Raw genomic sequence first — 25,313 nt, forward strand, 5'->3', positions numbered from 1 at the left:
AATGTAGTCTATTCCCCTAGCTGTGCTATTTCCCTTTACTGGCAGCTGATCTCATCCAACAGTAAATTGACTCTTTGATACATTCAGGACCTTTTCACAATCTATTTTGCACTTGTTTTTTTTACCTTTGCTTTTTTCAAGCTCTTCTTTCATCAGATGTAATAATTTCTCATATTGTTTTCTCTTACAAAAAAAATAAACCATTTCTGGTTATGTTTGTGGTTTGCACTGTAACAATCTTTTGCAGAATTCAGTGCAAGGCTTGGAATAAAACAGTCAAACCATACACAACAGCTATATTTAGGAATCAACCGTATTAATAAAGATATTCTGACCTACTGTGAGAGTCACACTGATCATGACTCACTGATACGACTCCTCTACGTTACTAATGGAATTAGGACCCTGGTACTTAATCTTCATGATAACATATTGCTCTTCACTAGAGTTTTCCAATGATTGATATCTAATAAATTCCTGATATCCGTGTGTCAGAAATGCAATATACCTTGAAATACTAATTTTTTTTATAGCATTTTTCATAGAGGATTTTTACTAAAATATTTTAAAGTTATGTAATCTACTTGCAAAGCACAAGAGGAAAAATAAAGCACAAGAACAAAGAGTGAAAGAAACAGATACAAACCCTGGAGGGAAAATCTGAAAATAAATGATGAGTCAGGTAAGTGAACATATATGAGACAGTGTGAACATATATGAGACAGATACAGGGTTAGTGGCTCAGAGAACACCAGTATAATCAAAGCAGGACAATTACAGCAAAGCACAGACTCAAGATCTTTTTCCTGGGCAGGATCAGGGCAGTAATTAAGTTTAAGCTTAATAAAGGCACCTTTTAACTCAGATCCTAAGTGATCTTTTAAATTTACTTGAATAAAACCATACAGAGCCATTTCCAGAAACAGATCACTTACAATGTGACACATGGACTTATATAAAAAATATATCAATTTTGTGATTAAACAATCACAGAATCATAAAATGGATTAGGTTAGAAGGGACCTTAAAACAACCCAACAAAGGGTTTCAACACTTTGTAATGGGCAGGAACCCTCTCCTCTAGATAAGGTTGCTCAAAGCACCATCCAACCTAGCCTTGGACATTTCCAAGGATGGGGCATTCATAACTTTTTCAGGTAACCTGAAGCAGTGCCTCATCATCATCACCACATAGAATTTCATCCTAGTATCTAATCTGAACCTACATTCTTTCAGTTTGAAGACATTACTCTTTGTCCTATCCCTGTAGTTCCTGATGAAGAGTCCCCTCCCTGGCTCCCCTGTAGGCCACTTTCCGATACTGGATGGTTGCTAGGAGGTCTCCATGCAACCTTCTCTTCTCCAGGCTGAACAGCCAAAATTTTCTCAGCCTCTCTTCATAGGGGAGTTGCTCTGATCATCTTTGTGGCCTCCTCTGGACTCCCTCCAGCAGATCCATGTCCTTCCTGTGCTGGGACCCCAGAGCTGATGCAGCACTGCAGGTGGGGTCTCAGCAGAGCAGAGCAGAGGGGCAGAATCCCCTCCCTGGCCCTGCTGCCCACACTGCTCTGGATGCAGCCCAGGACACATTTGGCATTTGGGGCTGTGAGCACACACTGCTGGTCAGTGTTGAATTTTTCATCTACCATCATCCCCAAGTCCTTCTCTGCAGGGAGAAGATCAATCACTTACTGATTGTGATTCATCAATCACTTATACATAAATATACCAAAATGAAACTACTGACTTTATAAGGTAAAATTTTAATAAAAATTTACCATTTTCTAAATTTTCATTTTCAAATTTAAAATTTGAAAATATACCATTTTCAAATTTTGATTAAAGTTTACCATTTTCTAATATTTCATCTCTTACTGGTCTCTTAATTCTGCTTGCTAAGGGTAAGTCTGGCTCATTGCTACTTTTCATATGATCTTACAATGAAATTACTGCATTTGCTATTGCTAGAACAATTTCCAACTCTTAGTACAATGTCTCTTTTTAGTGTCTCACATAAATGCCTTTTCAGATGAAAACTTGTATATTTAGCCTAAAGCCAGCAACAATTTTTGGAACAGGCAAGGCCAGGTGTACTCAAAACACTCTTTAAACACTGTTCAAAGTAATAACATACTTTGTACAAACAAGTTGACATAAGAATGGGGAAAATTAATAAATTCATTTTGATCTTTAGTGTTTTATTCTGTAGGTTAAAATTTGATTCATAGAGGTTCCAATTCATGTCACACATTTCAAAGAATACATGCCTAATGATTTTTAAGTTATGGCAGTGATCTGATGGGGCTTGCTTTCAGCATGCTAAGCTATAGAACCAAGAGAATCCCCTTTCAGCACCTTAAATTTAGGATTGAAGCTATTTAATGCCCGAGTTTCCAGTTCTTTCAAAACCCTGAAGGCTGAACCCAGAGTGTAATCCACGTAAGCTTTTGGTCATTCCAGAGGCAGGTGTGACAAGGAATGTGACTATGTGCTGGCTGGTCAGCGCAGCAACAGACAGGAAAGAGCTCAGATGGAGCACAGGAGGATATAATGAGAGAACATCAATTCCAGCAGCCTCAGGTATCTGGCATTACACACAGTAAAAAACAACTGTTAAAAAAACAATAAAAGCACAATGTTTCTAAATAATTCCAAGAAAATATAGAAAGTGTGGTTTTAAAGCCCGTACTACACAAGAGCACTTAAACCCTTACTTTCTCAGGGCATGTTTAAAAGCTGAGCACAAACTCACCTGAGACTGACGATACATAGACAGACCATTTCAGTGGCATGCAAAAACTATAAGAAGATACTGCTGTGAAAATGAGATCAGAACTGTCCAGGACATGTATCAGTGAAAGATGTTTGCTAACCTGAGAGTACTCTGTGGACTTGTAAAAGCAATGTGGATGTGTTTCCTCAGAAAAAAATAGCAATTTACAGCAGGTAGAAATTTTGATACAAATTCCTAAGGGTCATCCCAACCCAGCACTTTCAGGGCAGTCTAATTTACACATTCATCTGTCATGTTCAGTGAATATAGCACAAGCTGTACATGTGAACTGCTCACTTTATTTTGCTGCTGATATTTTTTCCCTTTTCTCTAAATTGAGATGATGCACTACAGCTCACCTGTAACTTCTGGGTCAGAGAATCCCTCTGTGCCTGGAGCTCTCTGGCATTTTCAATTTCTTGTTTCAATCCTTCTATTTCCTAAGGGAGAAGAAACAACCTTGCTAGCAATGTGTTACCTGGCTTGGCCTCGGTGCTGGTAATCTGGCTCCTGCTTCTTCTTCTGAGAAAGTCATTGCAACAATACCAAAATTGGCAGTTGGCTACTGCCCATCAGAGAACATAAAGTGTAAGCCCTGCTCCCAGTACTTCTGAATCACAGTCCCAAAACAGCAACTCCATTGTGAATGAAAAACAATAGACATAAACATTTTCTTTTGTAAAAGTTCAAGTTTTCTTTTCCCCCTGAAGAGATATGAAATAATTTTTACCCAAAAAATTAAGAAAACAAATTTTAAAATAAATAAATTAATTAATTTAAAAAATGTAATTAAAAGAACAAATTTATACTTTAAATTCTATTAGAATCTACTCTTTTCTATTTTTTCAAGGAAAAAAACCTGATTTTCAAATGTAAACTGTTTATTATGTCACCACCAGCAGGGCTGAACATCAAAAAAACCGCCTGTTTTGATTGATTTCTCTAAAAAGAGAATCTAAAAGAAATAGCATCCTTAATTTAGCAATTAGAAAATAATAAGGTATAAAAATAAGAAACATAGATTAAATAATAAACAGAAGACAAACCTGTTCTTAGCTTACTTCCAGAGACAAGAATAGAAATAGTTAATGAAAGTAAAAGGTATCAAACTTAAAACTCTTATCCAGACAGACATATTCACCTCCCAGAACTTCTTTTGGCAAGATTGCTTTGCAGTCACCAGCTCAGCATAATTCAAAAGCAAATGGGCAACAAAATGGGAAACATTACCAAGCTGAGCCTAATCTATTAAGTAGGAGAGAGTTTGGAAAAGGCTTCGTTCCATTTTGAGAGGATATTCTGTAATGACTATGCCTCTCCTGCATCCTCCTTGGAAACAGCTCACAGCACTGCAGGAAGGCTTGGCAAGACACACTGCCCCTCCAAGCACACACACCAGTGCCCACAGGCTCTTACATGGGGCAAATAATTCTTCCTATGCAGCTGCTTCCATCTCCTTTTTCCAGTCATAAAGGGGTGATTCTTGATCCTTCTGTGGCATAGATAGGCTTTCCTCTAGGACATATGCCAATGCAGGTGCTACTCCATTTCCTTTTTATTTACTTCCTGCTGGTCCAGGCCAAGACACATGGCACAATAAATACCAAGTTTCAGGCTGAGGGCTTGGCATGTGTTTAAGGAAATTGATCTTATGGAATTGATCTTATGGACCAGAAAGGTTAGCTCTATTAACAGAGCCTGAAAAGGGACTGGCTGGACAAAGGCATTGATCTATTACTTGTTTCAAACCCTATTCTCCAGAAAAACAGAAAGCATGCCTACAAAAGCTTCCTTTCTTAGGGAATCTGAACTGCATCAGTGTGATGATGACTGCCCTGTGGAAACCACTTATGACTTACTTTTGCAAACAGAGATGTTTGGTAAAAGTAAACAGGAAAATACGGTACTTTTTGTTGCTATCCAGATACACAACTCTACACTGGGCTGATGTAATTATATAAATGAAAAATACTAACAATTTCAAAGAAGTTGAAAAAGAATTTACTTTGTAACATTTATAGTAAATAATTCAGTACCTAGCAGCCATCACAAAATAAATATTGAAAGGTTTTAGAAATTATGTAATAGAAAAACCAAAAATAAATGTTAGCAGATACCTCTTCTTTTTTCTTCAGTGTAGACTCTAATTCCTGTATTGTCTGGTTTAATTCTGTTTTATGAGTGTGGACTGCATTGGCTTGACTGCTCACACACTCCAGTTCAGTCACCTGTTGAAATAAGTAGAAGAAACACATAAAGAATTTATTTCAATATATTCAAGGTACTATTACTTCTTTGCATCAATACATCTTTGAAATACACCCTAACTTCTGGATGACTTCTGTTGATTGAGATGGTGAAGGTGTTCTTACAAAGTTAGCATAATCTTCAATAATATATTGTTATGTAAGTCGTTGCTATGAATTCCTGGAAACAAAAAAAATCATTTGTTATATGCTGAAAAGAACACTAATTAAAACTTATACTAATTAGCAAAAGTTTTAAGAAAGTTCTGAATTACCACTTCAAACAAAGTAATGCCTTGATGACTAAACACAGATCTGTCTGTCTAACTAACCTCTCCATCTGACACTTCTTAATGTTCTACCACCTTACTAAGCCACAATGTTCACACACTTCCTAGAAAGGCAATTAACATTTCACAGCATCACTCGGTCAACAGTGTAATAACAGACACTCAGCCACTGAAGTACAGCTGCCAGATTCTAACTTTCCCTAGTAATGGAGCTCTTCTCTCAGTCACAAAGGCAACAGCTAATGTCACAATTTGGATTTGCTCAGTTCCCCTTTTATTAGCAGACAGCAAGCATGCTCCATTTGCCCTTGATTAAGTTAAGATACCTGGCAGTGGTATGCACTTTTGTTTTATTTAATAATCAAAAGGATGCTAATTTCTGCCACTCATAAGCAGTTTCAAAAAACAGCTTCTGCAGCAAAGAAACAAAATCCATGCAGCTAGAGTCTATGCAAAAAAAAAGTCTCTGTTCATGTACGTCACACATTAGAGGTCAGAATATTAGAGAACTTTTACACCACATGTCCGCCTGGATGTGTGCACTAAAACATTTTTGTTTTAAAAATTTTAAATTTTGTTTTAAACTAAAACCTAATAATGAATTACTCCCCAGAAGTTATCAGCCTGTCAGTCCTAATAATATAGTTTTCAACAGAGCTGCACCGTATACCTACAAATCTGGCCACAAAACTCCTTTGAATAAAGTGCTAGTTAATTCTGCAACAAAAACCTTTAACACTCAATTTTACATTCTTGGAGAGGTAGCCATTAGACAGAGGGCAGACATTTTCCAGAACAATTTTATTTCTTAGGTAAAATAATATCTCAGGGAATCAGTGCTCTCCAGCACCAATGTCCCCTAGCTAATAAAGCTACTGTGATACCAGTAATTTCAGACTCTGAACTATTTGTAGGCTCAAAAGGTAGATTACTGAATCAAATCCAAGGGAAGTCAAGATGAAACAAGGAAATTAAAACAACTTCTGTCTGAATCACAGGCCACAAACCTCTCCTCTGCAACAGCCATGATGAATCTAGGCTCTTCTGCTGGAAAGCTATTGGTTAGACATTTTTGCACATGAGGTTTGTAATGGAGAGAACTGCGATTGGAACACATTCTTGGCAGGGGAGTAAAGGGAATGATGGAGTAGGATATAGCTTGGTAATGCAACATGCCCTGTCTAACCCAAAAACTTCCTTATTTGCTAGTATTGTCCCAAAAGGAATATCAGTGATCATGACCAAAAAAAAAAAAAAAAAAAAAAAATTATTTGCTTCATTTTATATGCCACTGAGCATTACAACTGAAGTCTAAGATGATTTTCTCAATTACACATATCTATCTGTATTTACATTCTTATAATACTGCTACAGTGTTCACCACTGCAATTACATGAACAAGAATTGGAACACATAGATGACGACAAACCTATATCTGCACAGTGTCTGACCTAGCATCTAGATGGAGCAAGTATCAGAAAGGCACAGAGCTATTTAGGCTAGAAAGGCTCTGGTCAAGGCCTCCTCATCAAAATAGGGCAAATTTTGAGGTCATATTTGCTTGCTCAGGGTCTTGCCCAGTCAAGAACCCTCCACTATCAACCAGAACTGTAACAGTTTTGACATTGCAAGTTTGTTAAGAGCTCTAGCTCGTTCCTAAGTTTTGTTGGAACTATCAAACTCATTCACTCCTTTCACCTTCAGCCCTTCTGATATTTAACTTCTCAAACATTTCCAAGCTTTCCTGCTGAGATGTTGAATAGTAACTTCCAAGAAGACAATCTCTCTTTAAAAGCCATTGCACTCAGCAAGACTCATTGGCCCTCAGCAAGCACCAGCACAGAATGCTCACTTACACAAAACCTCAGCTGGAGAGACAAAAGTAAGCCCAATCCCCAAACTACCTCTGTCCTAGAACTTCATGCCTTGAAGCATGCCTGCAGAGGTCTTTCATCCTGTGACTAAGGAAGCACCTGAACTCCCACTGTTCTCCATATGGTTTCCTCTTGCTGGTACACATAGAGAGAATGAATATATTGGTGCAAGTTTGGAATCCAAGGGGCTGATGAATTGAACTATTTGATGAAATGTTACTGTTTTAGCTTGCATCTATTATTGCTGGTTAAACACATCTTTTGCAGCAGCCCTGCCAGGTGCACAGCTCATGTGAATACTCCCAGGTACACTCTGGTCCACGCTAACTCAACACACCTATTGAAATTGCTTAAGCAAACACAGATGATTATTCTTAAGCAGAATAATCCCACAAACCTTCTTGCCAACAGAAGCAACTGCTCTCAGAAGGACAATTAATTGCCAGCACTATAAGGGCTGTGATGTCTTACTCTAGCCCAGCTTTTCTCTGGGCAAACATCCATCTGTTACTGATTATGCAAGAAAATAATGTTCAACTGTTTTGCTTACTGTTGATTGAAAACTCAGTAAGTTGGGAAGAAAAAGAACAAACACAATTAAAAACTGGGTTATTTTAATCAGTCTTATTTAAATGCCAATTTCTACAGAGATCTGAAAAGATGTCAGATATTTTCATGTTTTTATCTTCTTGAATGTACCTATAAAGAAGAAAAACATATTGTGACCCTTTCAAAAAGATCTGTAGAGTAAGATGGGCTGGAAAATGATGTGATATAAAGAATATACAATTGAAAACAGAAGTAACAAAAGATAAAGCGCTAGGCAAAAATCTGCATAGCACTTACTTGTCCTGTTTCTTGTTTCAAGTTGCATATAATTTTCTCATGACTAGCGGTCCAAAAATCATTACAAGTAACTGTTTATGCATTATGCACAGAAGGAGGCATAAAGTGGAAAGAAGTTAAAGTGCTTTAACCTGACCCTCCCACAAGCTATTATTAGGGACACCTCCTCATTCAGTGTTTCAGGTTTAAAAGCAAGGCTCAATCAATCATTCAAACCCTTGCACAGCAGTATCAAGCAATGTACCTGTGATTACACCTCATTTTGAGTACAGAATTCAGACTGAAAGAACAGTCTTTACAGTAACTGGCTAAACAAAGTCCTACTATTGTGCTACCATAAGACTGCATTAACTTGCATATCTGAAAACATTGATAACTCTGGCTTCGTATTTGAGACTAAAAAAGAAAAAAAGGTACTGTTACTAGCCTCTGTTTCTTTATTTTGCATTTATTATCCAGGTAAGGATTGCATGTAAGGAAATATTCTGAAAAGGCATTTTAGTGACTATTTAGTGTGCAAACTCTTCTAGCATGTGGATGGACTCAACTGCCTACTTCAGTGTGAAATACATCAGCTGAAGATGGACTCAACTGTCTACATCAGCTGAAGTAGGACAGCAAGACAACTTCTTCTGGTAGACCCTAGACTCTCCTAGCAGTGGCCATTATAGAGTTTTCTGGAAAATTTAGTCTAGGTTCAACAACCTATAAATGCAGGAGGATTCCAGAAAGAGGTTTTCATTGCAGCAGAGAGCAAGCACACCAGGCTGCTGGGAAGACTGGAGGAGTGAGGCTCCAGGCAACATAACACAACAAGGAGTTAACAACCTTGGTGTGAGCTTCAGAAAACTGAAAATACTCTCAAAAAAATCATGACCACAGAAAATTACTTTGCAAGTGAAGACTTCAGGTATACAGAAGAAAAGAAGTGGACTGGCACAAATATCTTGAGTAGTGACCTGCCCCAAGCAATTATTGCCTAAATGATTCTGTGCTGTGTTTGTTCCAGCTGGATTATTTTTTTCAAACCACTTTCTTGAGATTAATTGTACAATTCAGTACCAACAGATCATGCAATTCCTTCTTACCTACACACAGAAATTATTCCAACTTCTACAGAAAGGCAAAACAAGACAGATTAGAACACAGAATCAATCTAGAATACAGAATTTGTTGCACAACTGTAGAATAATTCAGTTGGAGAAGACCCTTAAGATCATTGAGTCCAACAGTTAACCCAGCACTGCCAACTCCACCACTAAGCCACATCTCCAAGTACAACATCTACATGACTCTCAAATACCTCCAAGGATAGTGACTACACCACTTCCCTGGACAGCCTGTTCCAGTGCTTGACAGCCCCTTCTGTGAAGAAATTTTTCCTGCTAACTAAACTGGCACAACCCAAGGCCATTTCCTCTGGTCCTCTTGCTTGTTACTCAGGTGAGGAGACCAACCCCCACCTACAGCCTCCTTTCAGGCAGCTGTAGAGAATGATTTAAGTCTCCTCTGAGTCTCCTTTTCTCCAGGCTAAACACCCCCAGCTCCCTCAGTTGCTCCTCATAGGACTTCTGCTCCAGACCCTTCACCAGCTGTTTGCCCTTCTCTGGACTCATTCCAGGACCAAAATGAGCTTCCTGAACTGAGAGGCCCAGGGCTGGACACAGGATTTGAGGTGTGGCCTCACCAGTGCCCAGTACGGGGGACAATCCCTGTCCTGGTCCTGCTGGCCACACCATTGCTGATCCAGGCCAGGATGCCATTGGCCTTCTTGGCCACCTGGGCACACCCTGGCTCACGTTCAGCTGCTGTCACCAGCACCCCCAGGTCCTTTCCAGCCACTCTGCCCCGGCCTGTGGAGCTGCCTGGGGTTGTTGTGACCCAAGGGCAGGACCCAGCACTGGGCCTTGTTGAACCTCACACCACTGGCCTCAGCCCATGATCCAGCCTGCCCAGATCCCTCTGCAGAGCCTTCCTGCCCTCCAGCAGATCAGCACTCCCACCCAGCTTGGTGTCATCTGTGAACTGCATGAACTGCATGAGCTCATCGGTGAAGATATTAAACAGGACTGGCCCCAGCACTGGTGACTGTACACCAGCTGGATTTAACTCTGCTCACCACCACTCTCTGGGCCTGCCCATCCAAACAGTTTTTTACCCATATTAGCATCATATATTCAGTGTGGCTGTAGCCTATTTTCTGCACCTGACACTACTAACTTGTTGTTTCTATAATGTATTTTTCTCCCTTTTACTTACTGTAGATGCAATATTCAAGATCTACTAGTCCAAGCTACAGTGCAGAACACATAGAGTGCTCTGAAGTCACACAGAGTGCTAATGCTAGACTGAATTGAAGTATTAATTATGTATTTTTAACTGATTAAGTTACATCCCTAAAATGATTGTAACTATGACTGTGACAGTATTGTTCCATCAATAATTGAAGATTAACTTCCCACAAAGAAAAAAGAGCCCTTTGCTTTCCACGAGGAGAAGACAAACACTATTTCATGGGTCAGCAAAACTGTGGATAACTGCATAAAGTTTCACATAATTTATGCAGAGAAAATGTCTCACTTCTTAATGGCAGATAGTACTAAGAAGCACAACAGCATGCAACAAGCTAATCACAAAAATTATTCCAGTGTAGCTTTCAAGAATAAAAAATTCTGGTAAGATATTTGGCATTAAGAAATGTGAAAAATGCAGAAAACAAGGAAAATTGATTTTTAAAGGGTGATTCTGAAGGAACAAAAAGCACACAATAGTACTATTCATATAAATCACTTCTGACAGGAAATTAATTATTGTAGTTTTCCAAGATTTACCCGCAGATAAAGTAATAACCTGGAGGTAGTGTTGTGCACTACCAGCAATTTATTACTTTTTTCAACAGAGAAAACAGAAGATTTTGCTGAAAAAGGACATATTTCTGTCTTTGGGCAGTTGATGCTATAAGCCATGGAATGGCTTTCCACAGTAGATTAAAAATGTTTTCCATAGTAGATTAAATAGGAATAACCTATCATCTGCTTGATTTTTGTGAAAAAAGCAATGAGCAACTAAACTGTAGTAGGAATCTTTGAAAATATAACAAGTTTACCAGAATTGATGATTTGACCTTCAGCCATGCATTATTATTCACAATTGATAAGGTAATACTAAATCCAATACTAAATTCATCCCTTTCCCTACAATCTAACTAGCAAATACTTTTTCCAGTCACCTGGCAAATTCATGAAACACATGCAATGCAAACACTGTACAGAGATCATCCTTCAGTCCTGAGGATCTAAATCCAGTCATTTTCTTATTCTCCTGCAGAGTTTTGGAATTATAGGATGTATTTAATTCTACAAGCTTTAACTATGCAAACATCTTGTCGCATGCCTCCACAAAGCATGTGTTTTATAACTTGTAGATAAATGTATCTTAACACTTTTCTTAGGATTTTCTAGAAATAAGAAGATGGGGATGAGAGAGCACTTCTGTGAAAAAGTATTTTATTAGCCAGAGTCAGAGTAGCTTAATTGATGGTTTGTTGGTTTTTGTTTTTTTTTTTCAAATTATTATCTTGTATATGGCACATTCAGTGAAAGTGAATTCCCAGAAGAAAAAAAAAAAAAAAAAAAAAAAGAACCCTAGCAAAACAATCTTGGGTCCTAAATGCAAATATTCTCTTAAAAAAAAAAAAAAAGGCAAACTGAAGAAGACCAAAAAGACTTCAATCCACCATAAATTTAAAAAAAATTTAATATTTTGATTCAAGGAACATAACCTGATACAGCTGCTCTGTCTGAAAAGAGATCGTCTTTCTTGTAAAGTCTAATTATCAAACAAGGGTTGAATCTTTGTAAATGCTAGGTGGATTATCTGTATTAGGAAGCACGGACACAAAGGGAGATTAAAATATGTGCTGGGTTTCACAATTCTTCTCCTAAGAAATGCTCTGATAGCCTAAAGGCTGACAACACATACCGTTTCAAAAATAATGAAGCACTTATGATGGCTGAAATGGATATTCTAGGAACTAAAATGTACATCTGAGAAAAAATTCCCAACATATTGTCTGAAATAAAATGCTTGTATTTTTTTCCTTTGGTATCCCCTAATGCCATGCAAAAAAGTGGTCATCTATTTTCATTGTAATCAAAAAGTACAAAGCTGCTATCTAACCACATGCTAATTACAGTATCTTAAGGAGAAGATTATACTTCATTAACTTTTTTTCCTTAATCAATCAGACCTAATTTATTCAACATTTGTTCAAAGCTAAATTTGAATTGTTCAGTAGGAGGGGCGCAGTCTTAAAGGGAGAATGACAAGAGATAGACATCAAATAAGGTGAATTACTAAGAATTTTTTGGATCAGAATTCCGTTCATAAATTTCTTGTTAGCATGCTTTCTGTCACATTCCTTCATATTTCCACTCTTAGATAATGTTCTTCCTTGGGCATATAAAACCAGTTTTCTACAGTAGTCACCGGGCTGCTAACAAGACTTGTCAGCAAATATGAAGTCCATGGTATGGGCTCCAATCCAGAAGACAAATTCATCACATCATATTTGCATATTCAAAAGTTAGTTTTGGCTATTCAAGTGTTAATGCAGCTGATGGAAATGTGGAGGTGACTTCTAAAGGGTCTGCAAAGATTTTCTATAGATCATCTGAACCTATGGTTTATATAGCACTCCATACTTCTTGTGAACTTTCACAATTCTTTTACAGAATGTTGTTCTCTTTAAGTGACATGGAAACAGTCCAATAAAATTACCATCATTATATTTTGGTATGCTCATGCAATTTTTTAATATCCATTAAAAAAATTTAATTTCCATTAAAAAATTAATTAAATTTTAATATCCATTAAAAATTTCTTTTAACAGGAGGAAAATCATGGTCCATTATGTGTCAGGTGATTTTAATAACTACATAAGATACCTCACACTTATTTCATTCATTGAATGAAAGAACATAATAGCCTAATTTTTATCTTATTTTTTGGGAAATTTTTGTAAAATAACAACCTAGAATTCAAGAGTTTACCTCTCTGTTCTTTCATGAATATCCAGAAGCTTGATCACTTCCCTTCATCTCTTTTTATCTTAGGCTTCTTTTCCTGAAGATGAATGATGTTCAAGGACTGCAGCTCTTATTATTATGCACTGGTGTAATTACTTTGTGCTATTGCCCAGTGTCATAGGATGATTTACTTTAGCAGATAACGTGCATGAAAAAAATTAATAATTTTCTTTTTAAACATGACAGAGACAGAACTTTGGGTTTCTTTCTGTAATTTATATCATCATTCAATCCTTTCCTCTTTGTGGTAGCAGGATTAATGTTAGGGCCCATGCTATTCTATTTGTCTGAAGTAGCTTCAGGGTTTTTCTTTCTGTTACTGAGCTGTTCTAAACTCATGAATCCCTTTTGATGTCAAAGAGCTATGCAAGGTGTGTAGGAGTGCTCACCAGCCCTATTTAAGGGAAATCTTTTGTCATTTCTGAGCAGATTAGGCTGAGAGCTCCAAGTTAAGCTTGTGACTTGTGGGCATCATATTTTCTTAGAATTATCTCTGTATTTGAGAGGGAAAAATCCATACACCCATTTAGCAAACTTCTCAAAAATAAATTGCCTGACAAAATATCAAAATAGAGTGTTTATGAATTAAGCTTAGAATGTATCAGGAGAGAGCACAAAACTTTAATTTATTGAGAATATTTCACTCAGCCACACTGAATCTGTATTCTGTTTTATCTCAGTTCTAGGTATTATTAAGACAGAGAACAAATGGAAGAAGGAAGATAAAGGCCTCAGGGAAAGCAAACAAATGTAGGTTAACACAAAAAATTGAACTGATAGATGAGTAAACCTTATACTTACTCAGAGAAGTCCAAAAAAGAAAAGTGGAATTATTTTAAAAATGCAACCAAAATCAAAGAAAGAGACACAACCTAAGACAGTTTCCTTAAGAGTGAGACTCTTACCTCTTCATGCTTTTGTCTCTACAAGAATTACTAGAAAAAAAGATTACTATCTAAGACTGTGAGAGACTGAAATTGTTAATGGGTAAACATTGCTAAAATCACTGGAGGGCTTTTGCCCACTACAGCAAACTGCAAAGAAGCAGCTGCTCATCTATAACCACCGAAGCCCACCCCTCCCTAACTACACCTACTAACTGGAATTTAGATTGTGACTGGAACTTGAGATAAGATAAAGGGGGTGCTATTGTCCAACCATCTCAGGTCTGGGGAGAAGAATGTATCCAGCAGTAATACTGGAAAAGAGACTGGAATGCTAAAGTCTCAAAAATTCAGGGGGCAATTGCTGATGTGCAAAGTACCCACCCAAGTGCAGAGGGCTGCCTGGGCAGTATCAGGGACATTCACATGAGCCTGAAGGGGCTTATCCCTGCTGACAAGCCATATTGGGCTAAACTCCACTGGCATAATAGGCAGCTGTAACAACACTGAACCAGAGCATATAAAACTCATTAAATCTTTTTAGTTTTGTGGACTTTCCCCACCCTCGATGGACCAACATCTTCACTTCAAGCAACAGACATCAAAATTATACCAAGTCTCATTTCTGGAGTCAACAAGGGGGGTTGGCTATAAATCTTTCCATATTTGCCCTTTTGTTCTCTGTTTTTCCTTACATATTTCTAAGTGTTATTTTTATTCTTTTATATTGCTATGTTACTGCAGATAATAAGCTGTTAATATGACTACTATATATATATATATATATATATATATATATATATTTACAGACACTGACTATACAGTGTTGTTTCACTCTAATCTGTCCCAAGAGATTTATTAACAAGAACATGGGTTACCCTTGCCTTCTAGGGCAGGATGTAATATAGACTTGATATATAATTTATACATAATCTCAGGTGAGATTGATTCCAGTTTGGGGAACATATTTTGGATCAACTGCAGCTACATGCTTATATAGAACAGATAAACTGCACAGGAAGATAGCACAAGACAGGGACTGAACACTGCTTGCTGCCACATGTACTGTAACCAAGTCTCCAGATCTGCCATTTCAACAGCACATTTTTATCCGTATAAGAAAGAAGCATCTGACTTGCAGTTTCTTTTTGAAGTGAGGCACTAATTCAGTTTGAAAGATCAGTCTCCAGCATGCAGTTTAGAAGAGTTCTTGTGTTGCACTGCACTGTATGGTAACAGATGGAGATCGATTTTTTTTTAACACTATATACATTTTTTTGCTTAGAGAACTCAATTCATTGGGTTAGCCAAGTCTACATTTTTCTGAAAGCAATTCCAACAGAGGGCAGCATTCCCAGTGTTGCAATTTACTGGCATTCCCAAAGAGAGGTAGGAACAGAGTGTTTCTATATTCTTTGTGAGATATCAACAAGTCCTGTCACAGGTTACAGAATGATCTAATAAAGGCATGTAAGCAATGATCTAAAGAGCATAGTGTAGACAATACCCTACTATGGATTTTGCGTTTCCTCAGAAATACAAATAACTGCAGGAAATTTGTTGAGAAAAAGTTAAGAAAAATCATCAGCTATTAATGAATGTAGCCTCAAAGACTTGATTAATACTGTTAAATGTAGTATCAAATAAAAGCAAAATGAAATGCTAAAAACTCCTCTATTCATTATTTTTATTAATTTAATTTTCCAATATCAGATTTTAAAAAACACTTGACCAAGAGTGGGAGTAACAAAAAAATAAAGGGATCTTTGCCTGTCTTGTCTGGTTGAGTCTCCCAAGGCAAACACAGCTGCTGTTGTTGTGCATTACTTTTCTTTCTTAGATAAGGATTTTATTGTCTCAGCTTTGCAACATAAGCTGTACACTTTTTAGGGAGAATCCTACTTTATTATGTCCATATTTTAGCAATGAGTTCTTCACTGTAAAGCCTATCTAGTGTTCAAATTCACCTGAACATTTGCACTGTAGTCACTTTAATACAAGGTTGTAATTTAAATAATTTTATTGACAGTGGTTGTTATCACCTATTCACAAACCTGGAGCACAGGCTACAGCTCTCACTTTTCCAAATGAGAAGCTTAAATGAGATGACAGACAAAATGGCAGTGTCTCTCTGTACAAACACACATTACAAGCTTCTGCTTGACTGGAACATTTCTGAAGCAAAGTTTTGTCAGCAACTGATATATCTTGAACTGAAGGCACTTTGCAAAAATCACCAGTCTTTTTTGAAAGTGACTACAGCATATAAAACCAAACTGAGAGGTCTGCAATATTCACCCTTCTTTTTCAACATATTTATGACACCTGTTTTCATGCATAAAACTGCAATGGTTTAGTTTGGGTTTTTTACATTTTTTTCTTAAATAAATATCACAGAATCATAGAGTGGCCTGGGCTGTAATGGACCTTAAAGATTATCTCATTCCAACCTCCCCTGTTGGGCAGGGACACCTTCCACTAGACTAGGTTGTTCAAAGCCCCATCCAACCTGGCCTTGGACACTTGCAGAGATGGGGTATCCACAACTTCTCAGAGCAATCTGTTCCTGTGCCTCACCACCCTCACAGTAAAGAATACCTTCCTAATGTCAAATCTAAAACTACCACCTTTCAGTTTGAAGCCATTTTCCCTTGTCCTATAATACATGCCCTTCTAAATGGTACCACTCCAGTGTTAAGTAGACCTCCTTGATTTTTCTAAGCTAACCTTTATTAACAAAAGTGATAAAGCTTCATCAAAGACATCCTTCCTTCACACAAGTTACTTATGCCTACTTTGGAGAGAAATATGCCCTAAGCTATGATGAATTCATATGGATAAAGGTTGATAGACTATACAATACAGAGAGTTATATGTGAAAAGAGAAGCAAAATTAGATATTGAATACTTGTTTTTGTAACTTAGACTTCAACCTTGCATGCTATATTCCTTCCTCAAACATTGTCCTTCCTTCCCCCACTGTGAACTAACTTCTGGTTTGCCAAATGACCTCTGCAAAATTTATCATGAAGGCAACAGGACCCAGACCCTTCTGTATGAAAGAAGGTGCAGATCTCTTCTTGCATATAGTGATCTTGTGTTGTTCAGAGTCCTTTGTGTGCAAGGAGGAGGGTAAGCTCTTCATCTTTGTTATATGACAGCATTACAATAAGGTTTCTTGAACTTAGAGATTTGATGTCAAGCTTCTGAGGGTTTAAATGCAGAAGGGACTGGACTTCATGCTATGGAGAATGTAATGAAACAGATGTGATGGCATCAGATAAAGAGTTAAAGCTGCCAAATAAGTCATAAGGTTTGATAACTTCTTGCAGCAATAACCTTTGCAGAAAAAGCAAACCTTTGCTGCAAAGCAAATAGTTCCCAACTGGAGGAAATGCTTTTCAGAAAATCATCAATTTCTGTCTCAAAGATTAACCTGAAGCTGCAACAGTAAACTTGTTTTACTTGAAAACAAGTGAATACAGTCACTAGTACTTCTATCTCAAGGATCCTGGCCATTTGCCTTAACTTACCCGCTTATGAAGACGCTCTGCTTCCTCCTGATATGCAGCAAGTTGCTGTTTCCATTGTTTCACATTGGCAGTGGACTCCAGCAGGGCTGCTGTGAGCTTAGCGTTATTACCCTTGAGCGTGGCCAGTTCTGCCTCCCAATGCTTGCTGATTGTCGAACTGCACAGACAGAATTAGAATGGTCAGAACTCCCAAATATCTTCCTATATGCTTCTTACATGTCTTACAATTTTTCTTTTAATATCCAGCAAAAAGAAAATTACACAAAAAATTATGTAACTAACAATAACCAAATATGGTATCTATATGGTATCTATATGGTATCTATATGGTATCCAAATATGGTATCTTATATTAATAAGGAAAAACATATTAATAGTATTATGAAATTCAAAGTCATTTGGGTGTTCTATTTGGTATATAATTATATACCAAATAGAACACCCAAATGAGAATCCAACTGCTCAAATCATCAAAACTATAAATTAAGAAAGTATAGGTAATACCATTATTGGAAAAAAAAGAATCTACCTTTCCCATTCAACAGGGTGTATTTATAAATAAAATGTTAAAGATCTTGAAATCCACATAAATTTCCCAAAAGCAACAGCATGCAATTTGAGAATATGTATATGATTAGTCACTCTTTTAATATACATACATTGAATGGAAGTGCTTTTTTAATAGACTACTTTATTAAATGTGTTGTAGGAAAATATTTGTCATTGCCTTGATTAAAGAGAGCTAATCACGTGCTTTGGAAGTGCATCTTTGTTGTCTTAATGTAAGTTCCATTCCTGAAATATACTTTATTAAATACCATATTTAATTTGTTCCTGCAAATTCAAAGACTTTGAATTTCATAATACTATTAATATGTTTTTCCTTATTAATATAAGCAAAGAGAGTAGAGATCAAGTAGGATGGATATACTACTGCTTCACTTCAAAGTAGAAGCTGATGTTGAGGTTTACTGAAGCAGCCTATAGAGGAAAATTCATGCTTACAATTTAGTTGTTCTCTTAGCAAATACAGGGCTTTAATTTTCACAGGTAGGTAGTTTGCCATCATCTGCAGACCATATCTTTACACTCAGTATGCAAGGGAAAAGTATCTCAGACACATCAGGTGAATGCATTATATGCATTATATGCAAATAGCTCATTACTGTATACTCGTATAATGCTAACAGCATGTGAGTTGCACACCTACATGGACAGTACATGCAGAAAATAATTAATTTTGTTTCATTAGCTCACTATTAAAGGCATCAGTGAAAAGAAAAAATCTGTAACTCTGACCAAAATGATATTCTATGAAGAATTATTATTATATAATTATATATTTTAAACATATCTCCTACTATTATTAAATTAATTACTATTTTGAATGTAAGTTTATAGATTTATTTGAACTTTGTACACATGTATAATGAAATATTTTGCCATCATTTTGTCCACTTAGTTTCTTTCTTCCACTTCCTGCACATGCAAAATCCATCCCATCAAAGCATATTTCAAAAACATTATGACTCCTATAAATGCTCCTTAGGTGTTCAAAATTAACCAGATACTGGGCAACATTCATTACCTATTTAGACCACATGTTTCACTAAAATATTAGATCTGATTCTTCCATGGTACAGCATTTCCTTCCAAATAGTACTTTGTCCCCTTGAACAGGAATACCAATTCTTCCAGAAGAGGAATATGCTGTAGCATTTAATGATACAACTCATTAAAAGTTCACCACTGGAAATTTTAGATCTTAAAGGACTAAATTAAAGTATTGATGATCCTACTTCCTCAGGGGACACAGACTCACATATTCAAGAAGATAAGCATGAATTTCTGTAACATGTTCACTCTTCTGTTCCTCTAATCAGATTTAAGTTTCACTTACAGTAGCCCAGAAGATCAACAAACTGTATTAAAAGAATGCTCAAAATATCTAGTTCATTAGTATATTCATAATTCTGATCCGACAAATATCCCATCCAGTAGTTTCATGCATGTGAGTTCCATTTAGCAGTCCTGCAGGACTATTGGCTACTACTAGCTTCTAGGAAATTGTTTATATGTGAGACCCATTCCAAAGAACTGGAAGGATTTTTTTCAATCTATTAATGCATATACCTACAATGATACCCTTCTAATCCATGATGAACCCAGAAGTCAGACTCTCAGGAGCAATAATGTGAGGGTGATTTGTGGTATGTATCACTTTCACCTTTGCCTGGTGCCCCTACTACAGTGTCTGCCAAGAAAATAGCCAGGAGCTTTTAAGTTATTCCTTGTATAATGGAATGTCAGTATGAAATATGAAGCATGTATTTTCCCTTACTGCTACGGTTACCCTAGTTCAAAAACTGTAATGTTTCTTTAGATCTGGTTATTCTTCAATAGGTTACTCTCAATAGGAATGCATCTGTATTATTTCTCAACTGTACTCTTTTTCCCTAAGAGACTTACATAGTCAGCAGGAACGTTCCTATTGTACTACAGGTTTGACTTGCTTGTAGCATATACTGGGGGCTTTTGCTATGAATAATTGTTACTGTATCTTCTACAGATCCTACTTTGGTGCCATAAAACGGAAACACATTACTTAAATTAGTTTAGATTTACCCTAATTCTTCTTAATGGATATCATACTGGGAAACACAGTCCCAAGGGTGTGGATTTTTTTTGTTTCATAAAATAATAATTTGATTAAAATAGCCCAGAACCAGTCCTGGCAGTTCTGACTTTCTTTTCTCAAATACTTTCTTGAGATCCAAAAAAGAAAAAAAAAAAAAAAAAAAAAAAAAAAAAAAAAAAAAAAAAGGGAAAAATAAAAACAACAAAGAAGATAATGAAATTATGTTCTGTGGATTAGTTTGGTTAAAACTGGATTTATATTAATTACTTTAGAACCAGATAAAAGCAGACTTACACCAGGCTGTACTTAGGTTAGACTGAGAATATCTGCATTGAAGTCTGTATCTATAGAGCTATTACTGGTTCAAATTTACCAACCCTTCCAGAGAAAACACTGGGAAGCATATGATTCATACACAATGAAATAGTCCCTTGGAGGAGGAGATGCTGAGACTAACCCCTGTGAAAGCGAACACACAGATCAAGAAGATGATGGACACATGGAATGTCCAAAGGGGTCCCAGAAACTGCTCAAGCATGTAGCTGGAATTTTGATGGTGGAACAGGTGCACTACAGTCCCTTGGGATAGGTACAGGAGAGCTGTATATACTCCTTCTCTCTAAAACCTTTTCCTTAATTCCTGTCTGAAAGGCTCGCTGCTAAAAGGAATTGATTTTGCCCTCACTGCATTAGATTCTGTCATAGAAAATACATACACAGGTTGTCTTAACAGTTGTAAATACCTAAACCTAATCTGAATCATCCCTCATGTGTTCTGAGACTATGTACTCTACAAAGCACTTAAAATAGGTACACTTACTCAGCGATCACATTGATCCAAACAGTAATATCTACCAGAGTACTTTCCAGCTCTGCACTGTGGTAGAAAGCTGTATATAGACACTGAGGGACACACAGTCATACCCACATGCAGTCCTGTATGGCAAGAATTCAACCTGCATACATGCTTTGTTTTTTTCTGAAAGCCATCCATCCCTTTGCTTACAGTGTCACAATTTTAACAGTCATTTCTTGAAACCTGTCAGAATTAACATCACTGACTGCCTGACAAGCCCAAAGTTTCAAGACAGTCCTTCAAAAAAAGAAACGTTCTTAACACTCTGGCTTGTTGCCTGTTTTTCAGCATGAAAAGCTACACAAAAGTTTTAAAAATACCCTAACAGAGAATAAAGCCTGGTCATTTCCCATGTGAAACTTCAGAACATCTGAAAACACAAGGACAAGCTGTTTTGCATGCATCTCATTGGTGCCAAATACAAGAGAGAGAAAGGGACCCTCTAAAGAATAATAGCAAACTATGAGTTTTATTTGCTCCACTGCCATGCTAAATAAAAATAACAAAAACAAACAAACAAAAAAAAAAACAAAACAAAAACACAAAAAAAAAAACAAAAAACAAAAAAAAAACCACAAAAAAAAAACCCAAACAAAAAAAAACCAAAAACCAAAAACCAACCAACCAACCAACCAACCAACCAACCAATCTTTCATAGCAGAGGTTTGGGTCTGACAATGACAACTCTTCATGAGATTTCAAGTGACCTTGAGTGAGCAAAAGGTCAAAACTCTCCTGAATCTCCTGTCCTTGGTTTTGGCCACAATATCTGGTATATGTGTAACATCAGACGTGTCCACAGTCAGAACACCACATGGTGCCCCACTGTCAAGGCAAATTATTCAAAATAAGATTTTTAACATCTGTGACATCTTGTAATTCAATCACTTTTGCAAAACACTTTCACAAAACACTCCTAAAAAAATGTCTGACTGGTACCACTCTGCCTAACTGTGATACCCTCTGAAAATTGAAGTAGGAGTCAATGATCTTCCTTCCATACATTTAGGCATTCTGGCCAATTAACATCAGGCCAATCTCCTTTCTCACTGGGGATTAGTTACAAGCCCAGTAAGTCACTGAGGAATTACTTTGGTATCTGTCCATCTGTGACCTGAATAGTGTGCCAGAGGCTATAAATGCATGATTATCTTTCTCTGCAAAGTAGGTCACTTAAGGAAAATTAATCCGAAAAGCTGCAGTCACCACATTTAGCCAGTTGGAGAAGGCTTGCAAAGGGAAGGGGGGAATAAGCACACATTGATGAGTTCCATTCAGAATGAAGTTATTTTGAGAAACACTTTCATGAAACAAAGAGACAAAAGCACTTCAAATTATGTTTCTGCTTTTTGAATCATTATTGCTTATTTACTGTTCACTTAGTTGAATGCAGTACCAACACTGTGTTTATTTCAGATTTATATCAATAAAATGTGAAAATAATGCCACTTTATTAATATTTAGGGTCTTAATATTGCATTCATTGCATAAAATTGATTAGTTTAAAATTTATTCTATAGCATAGTCATGGTTTCAAGAAATTACTGTTATTCAAGATCAAGTAAATTATTTTCTTCAGGTGTCACTAAGATCTGCTCTACAGGTGCGGGGTGAGCAATCCTGTCTTGGGACAGCAGATGTGAAGAGGAATTTAGCCAAGAATGGAGTACTTTCAACATAAAATGTGGATTCTGGTATAATAACTAAATCCATGAGACTTGACAAATATGAACAGAGCACGGTCCTGGTAGCAGCTGCCCAGATCATAAATAGTGGCATGTGTTGGAAGCAGCCCAAGAGTCTGGTGGAGTGAGCATTATCAAGCAGAGGGAGTGGTATGTCAACCAGCTGGTAACAATGCATTAACTGTGCTGGCAGCAAGGCATGACCCCTTCTGACAGCCAAGCTGGTAAGCCTTACAGAGCAGCTCTTCATGCTCAACAAAGCACAAGGGGCATTGTGAACCATTTGGTTCTGTTGCAGTAGCATCCAAGAGATCCAGTGAACACAAAGCATCGCTTCTTCTACTTGGAAGTGTAAGGCAAGTGTTTGCATTTATGTAAAATTCCTAGGTGCATTTGGAAAGAAATCCTACAAAAGGTCTTTATGAAATCCCCCATATCAAATAAGCTTCAGTTAATACTGAAGGCTGTAAGGGCAAGATCTTTTCAATAAATTATGCTTGCTATTGCCTACACTGAAATGAGGTGACTTGATTTGATGGCGATGTTGACTCTGCTGGTGCAGCAAGGGGTTGCAGCATCCTTCAAGGCATTCCTAAAACCTCACAAGAAACCTCTTCTCATTCATGCTGAGCATGAGACTCAAGCTCCTCAGCTTACGCCCTGATGTAGAAGAATTTTTAAACAAGCAATTTGGGAATTACATCCCATTTTGGAGATTTCAAAAAGCATCTACTATGGCCATCTATTAAATGTATAAAACAACTTTGTGATGGAAAGGATTTAAACCTGATGGGTTTTGGGAGTTTGTGCTCTTGTTACTCCAAAGCACCATAAGCTCTCAGTAATGATATGGAAATTTCTCCCTCTCTCTTGAATATTCAAAGCAATAGGGAAGAGAAGGGAGTTTTGTCTTCAATTAAATTATGGAGGAGGAGGAGCCCTATAATGAGCTAGAAGTTGAAGAAAGAGCCATGGAGTGGACCAGGTCCTATCTCACCACTCAAGGAAGAGGCAAGAAAGAAAGGGTGTGAGTTGGTCTGCCATTTTTGTCTTCCTACAGAGCTGTCTGCTTGTAGGGGCCTAACGCTGAATTTGCGTACATGTGGGACAGAGTCCAGTTAAATAATTAAAAAACAACAAAAGAGGGAAAGCTACAGTAAGAACAACAGATTTTGCAAGAGGAAAACTTAAGACACAAAACAATTGCCTCTTCACAGCCACTGCTCACTGTCTTACCTGCAGCTGTGATTAACTGTACACATACAAAAGGAAGTCTTACTTGATAAACTAGAATTTATTTTTAAAAAAGTAAATCTTCTCAAAGTTATAATCCAGAGATAATTACCAAGAAATTGCTTTGAGTTCAATATTTTGAGTGCCAATGAAAAACTAATTAATATTCAAAGAGATCTTTATCCTTAATTAGAGTATTCAAAATAATTTTTAGCAAAGGAGGATAGGTCCCCTGGGGAGAGAAGGGAGAATATTAACAGAGCATGAAAGATTTGTTCTTCCTTTTGGGATAAGGAATATCTACATAATCTCAGTGGAGTTACATCAGCACAAAACCAGAGAAACATGGTGGTGAATCAGCTCATAGCAAAAGAGATGAAGGAGGCCCTTGAAGCACATTGTACTTTAAGTGAGGTGCCTAATATCAAAGCCACCCTGCTGGAAAGGAAGAAAGGGAGCTGAGTGGATGAAATGAAGAATCAGCAGATGAGGGAATTATGTGTCTGGGAGTCTATCATTCTGTACAAATATTGAAGGTTCATCCCACTCCAGGACATGTTATTTTGTTTTGCACACACCTTTGTTCAACTTGGAGCTACAATATGTTTGAACTCCCAATTTCTATGTCAATGTAGAAGGCAAATGCAGAAGCTTTTTATGCAAATTTGGGCACCTACAATATATGGAGATAGAAGAGATTTCTTCCTTGAGGTGTTTCACATATGAGCTTTCACTTTCATTTAGCCTATCAGCTTGGCCATCCTTTTGACTGGACTCTCAATCATCCAGAGTACCCATGCAGTCCATGGACAGAAGACTTGCCTTTCCAGTTCTGTTACAGGCGGTACTGCTCTTAGGCAGTTCTTGTACTATGCCTTATCAGCTCACTGAGGAAGGATCAATATCTTTGTGGACTTACTGGATGAAAATGACAAAAGTAGTTGAGTAATTATACAGTCTCCTTCCACAGAGACTGTATAGAGCAGACCACTATGCAATGAAAATGGGTGGCCATATCCTATTTAGATCCACCACTTAAATAAAGTCATGCTCTTTATGTTGTAATGCCTTTATTAATCACAGGGCTATAGAAACCACCATAACACAGACTGCTTTATCACGGAGGAATAGACTTGATATGAAATTCAAATTTTTAAGAATGAGAATTTTCACCTAAATACCACATCCAGTAACCCAGTATTGTATGCCTGCAAAAGGCAACAAAGCCAGAGTTAAAAATAGCTAAGTATGTGTTCACTGCTTATGAAAATACTAAGAGTTAATAGAAATAGTTAATAGAAATAGTTAATAGAAGAGAGAAGCTCTTGAAAGACACTTCATGGAATATTAAGACAAAATTAATGCTTC

General features: G+C 37.1%; 1 protein-coding gene across 1 annotated transcript in view; it reads right to left on the reverse strand.

Moving 5' to 3' along the window:
* HOMER1 (homer scaffold protein 1) overlaps window positions 1-25,313 on the reverse strand; it is an 87,707-nt gene that overhangs the window by 6,119 nt on the left and 56,275 nt on the right. The window contains exons 6-8 of the mRNA XM_053932055.1: window positions 17,534-17,690; window positions 4,891-5,001; window positions 3,133-3,213 (exon numbers count right to left, since the gene is read on the reverse strand). Coding sequence (XP_053788030.1) covers window positions 3,133-3,213; window positions 4,891-5,001; window positions 17,534-17,690 — 349 coding nt within the window. The remainder of the gene's footprint in view (window positions 1-3,132; window positions 3,214-4,890; window positions 5,002-17,533; window positions 17,691-25,313) is intronic.

Source organism: Vidua chalybeata, chromosome Z, assembly GCF_026979565.1.
Source record: "Vidua chalybeata isolate OUT-0048 chromosome Z, bVidCha1 merged haplotype, whole genome shotgun sequence".
NCBI lineage: Eukaryota > Metazoa > Chordata > Aves > Passeriformes > Viduidae > Vidua > Vidua chalybeata.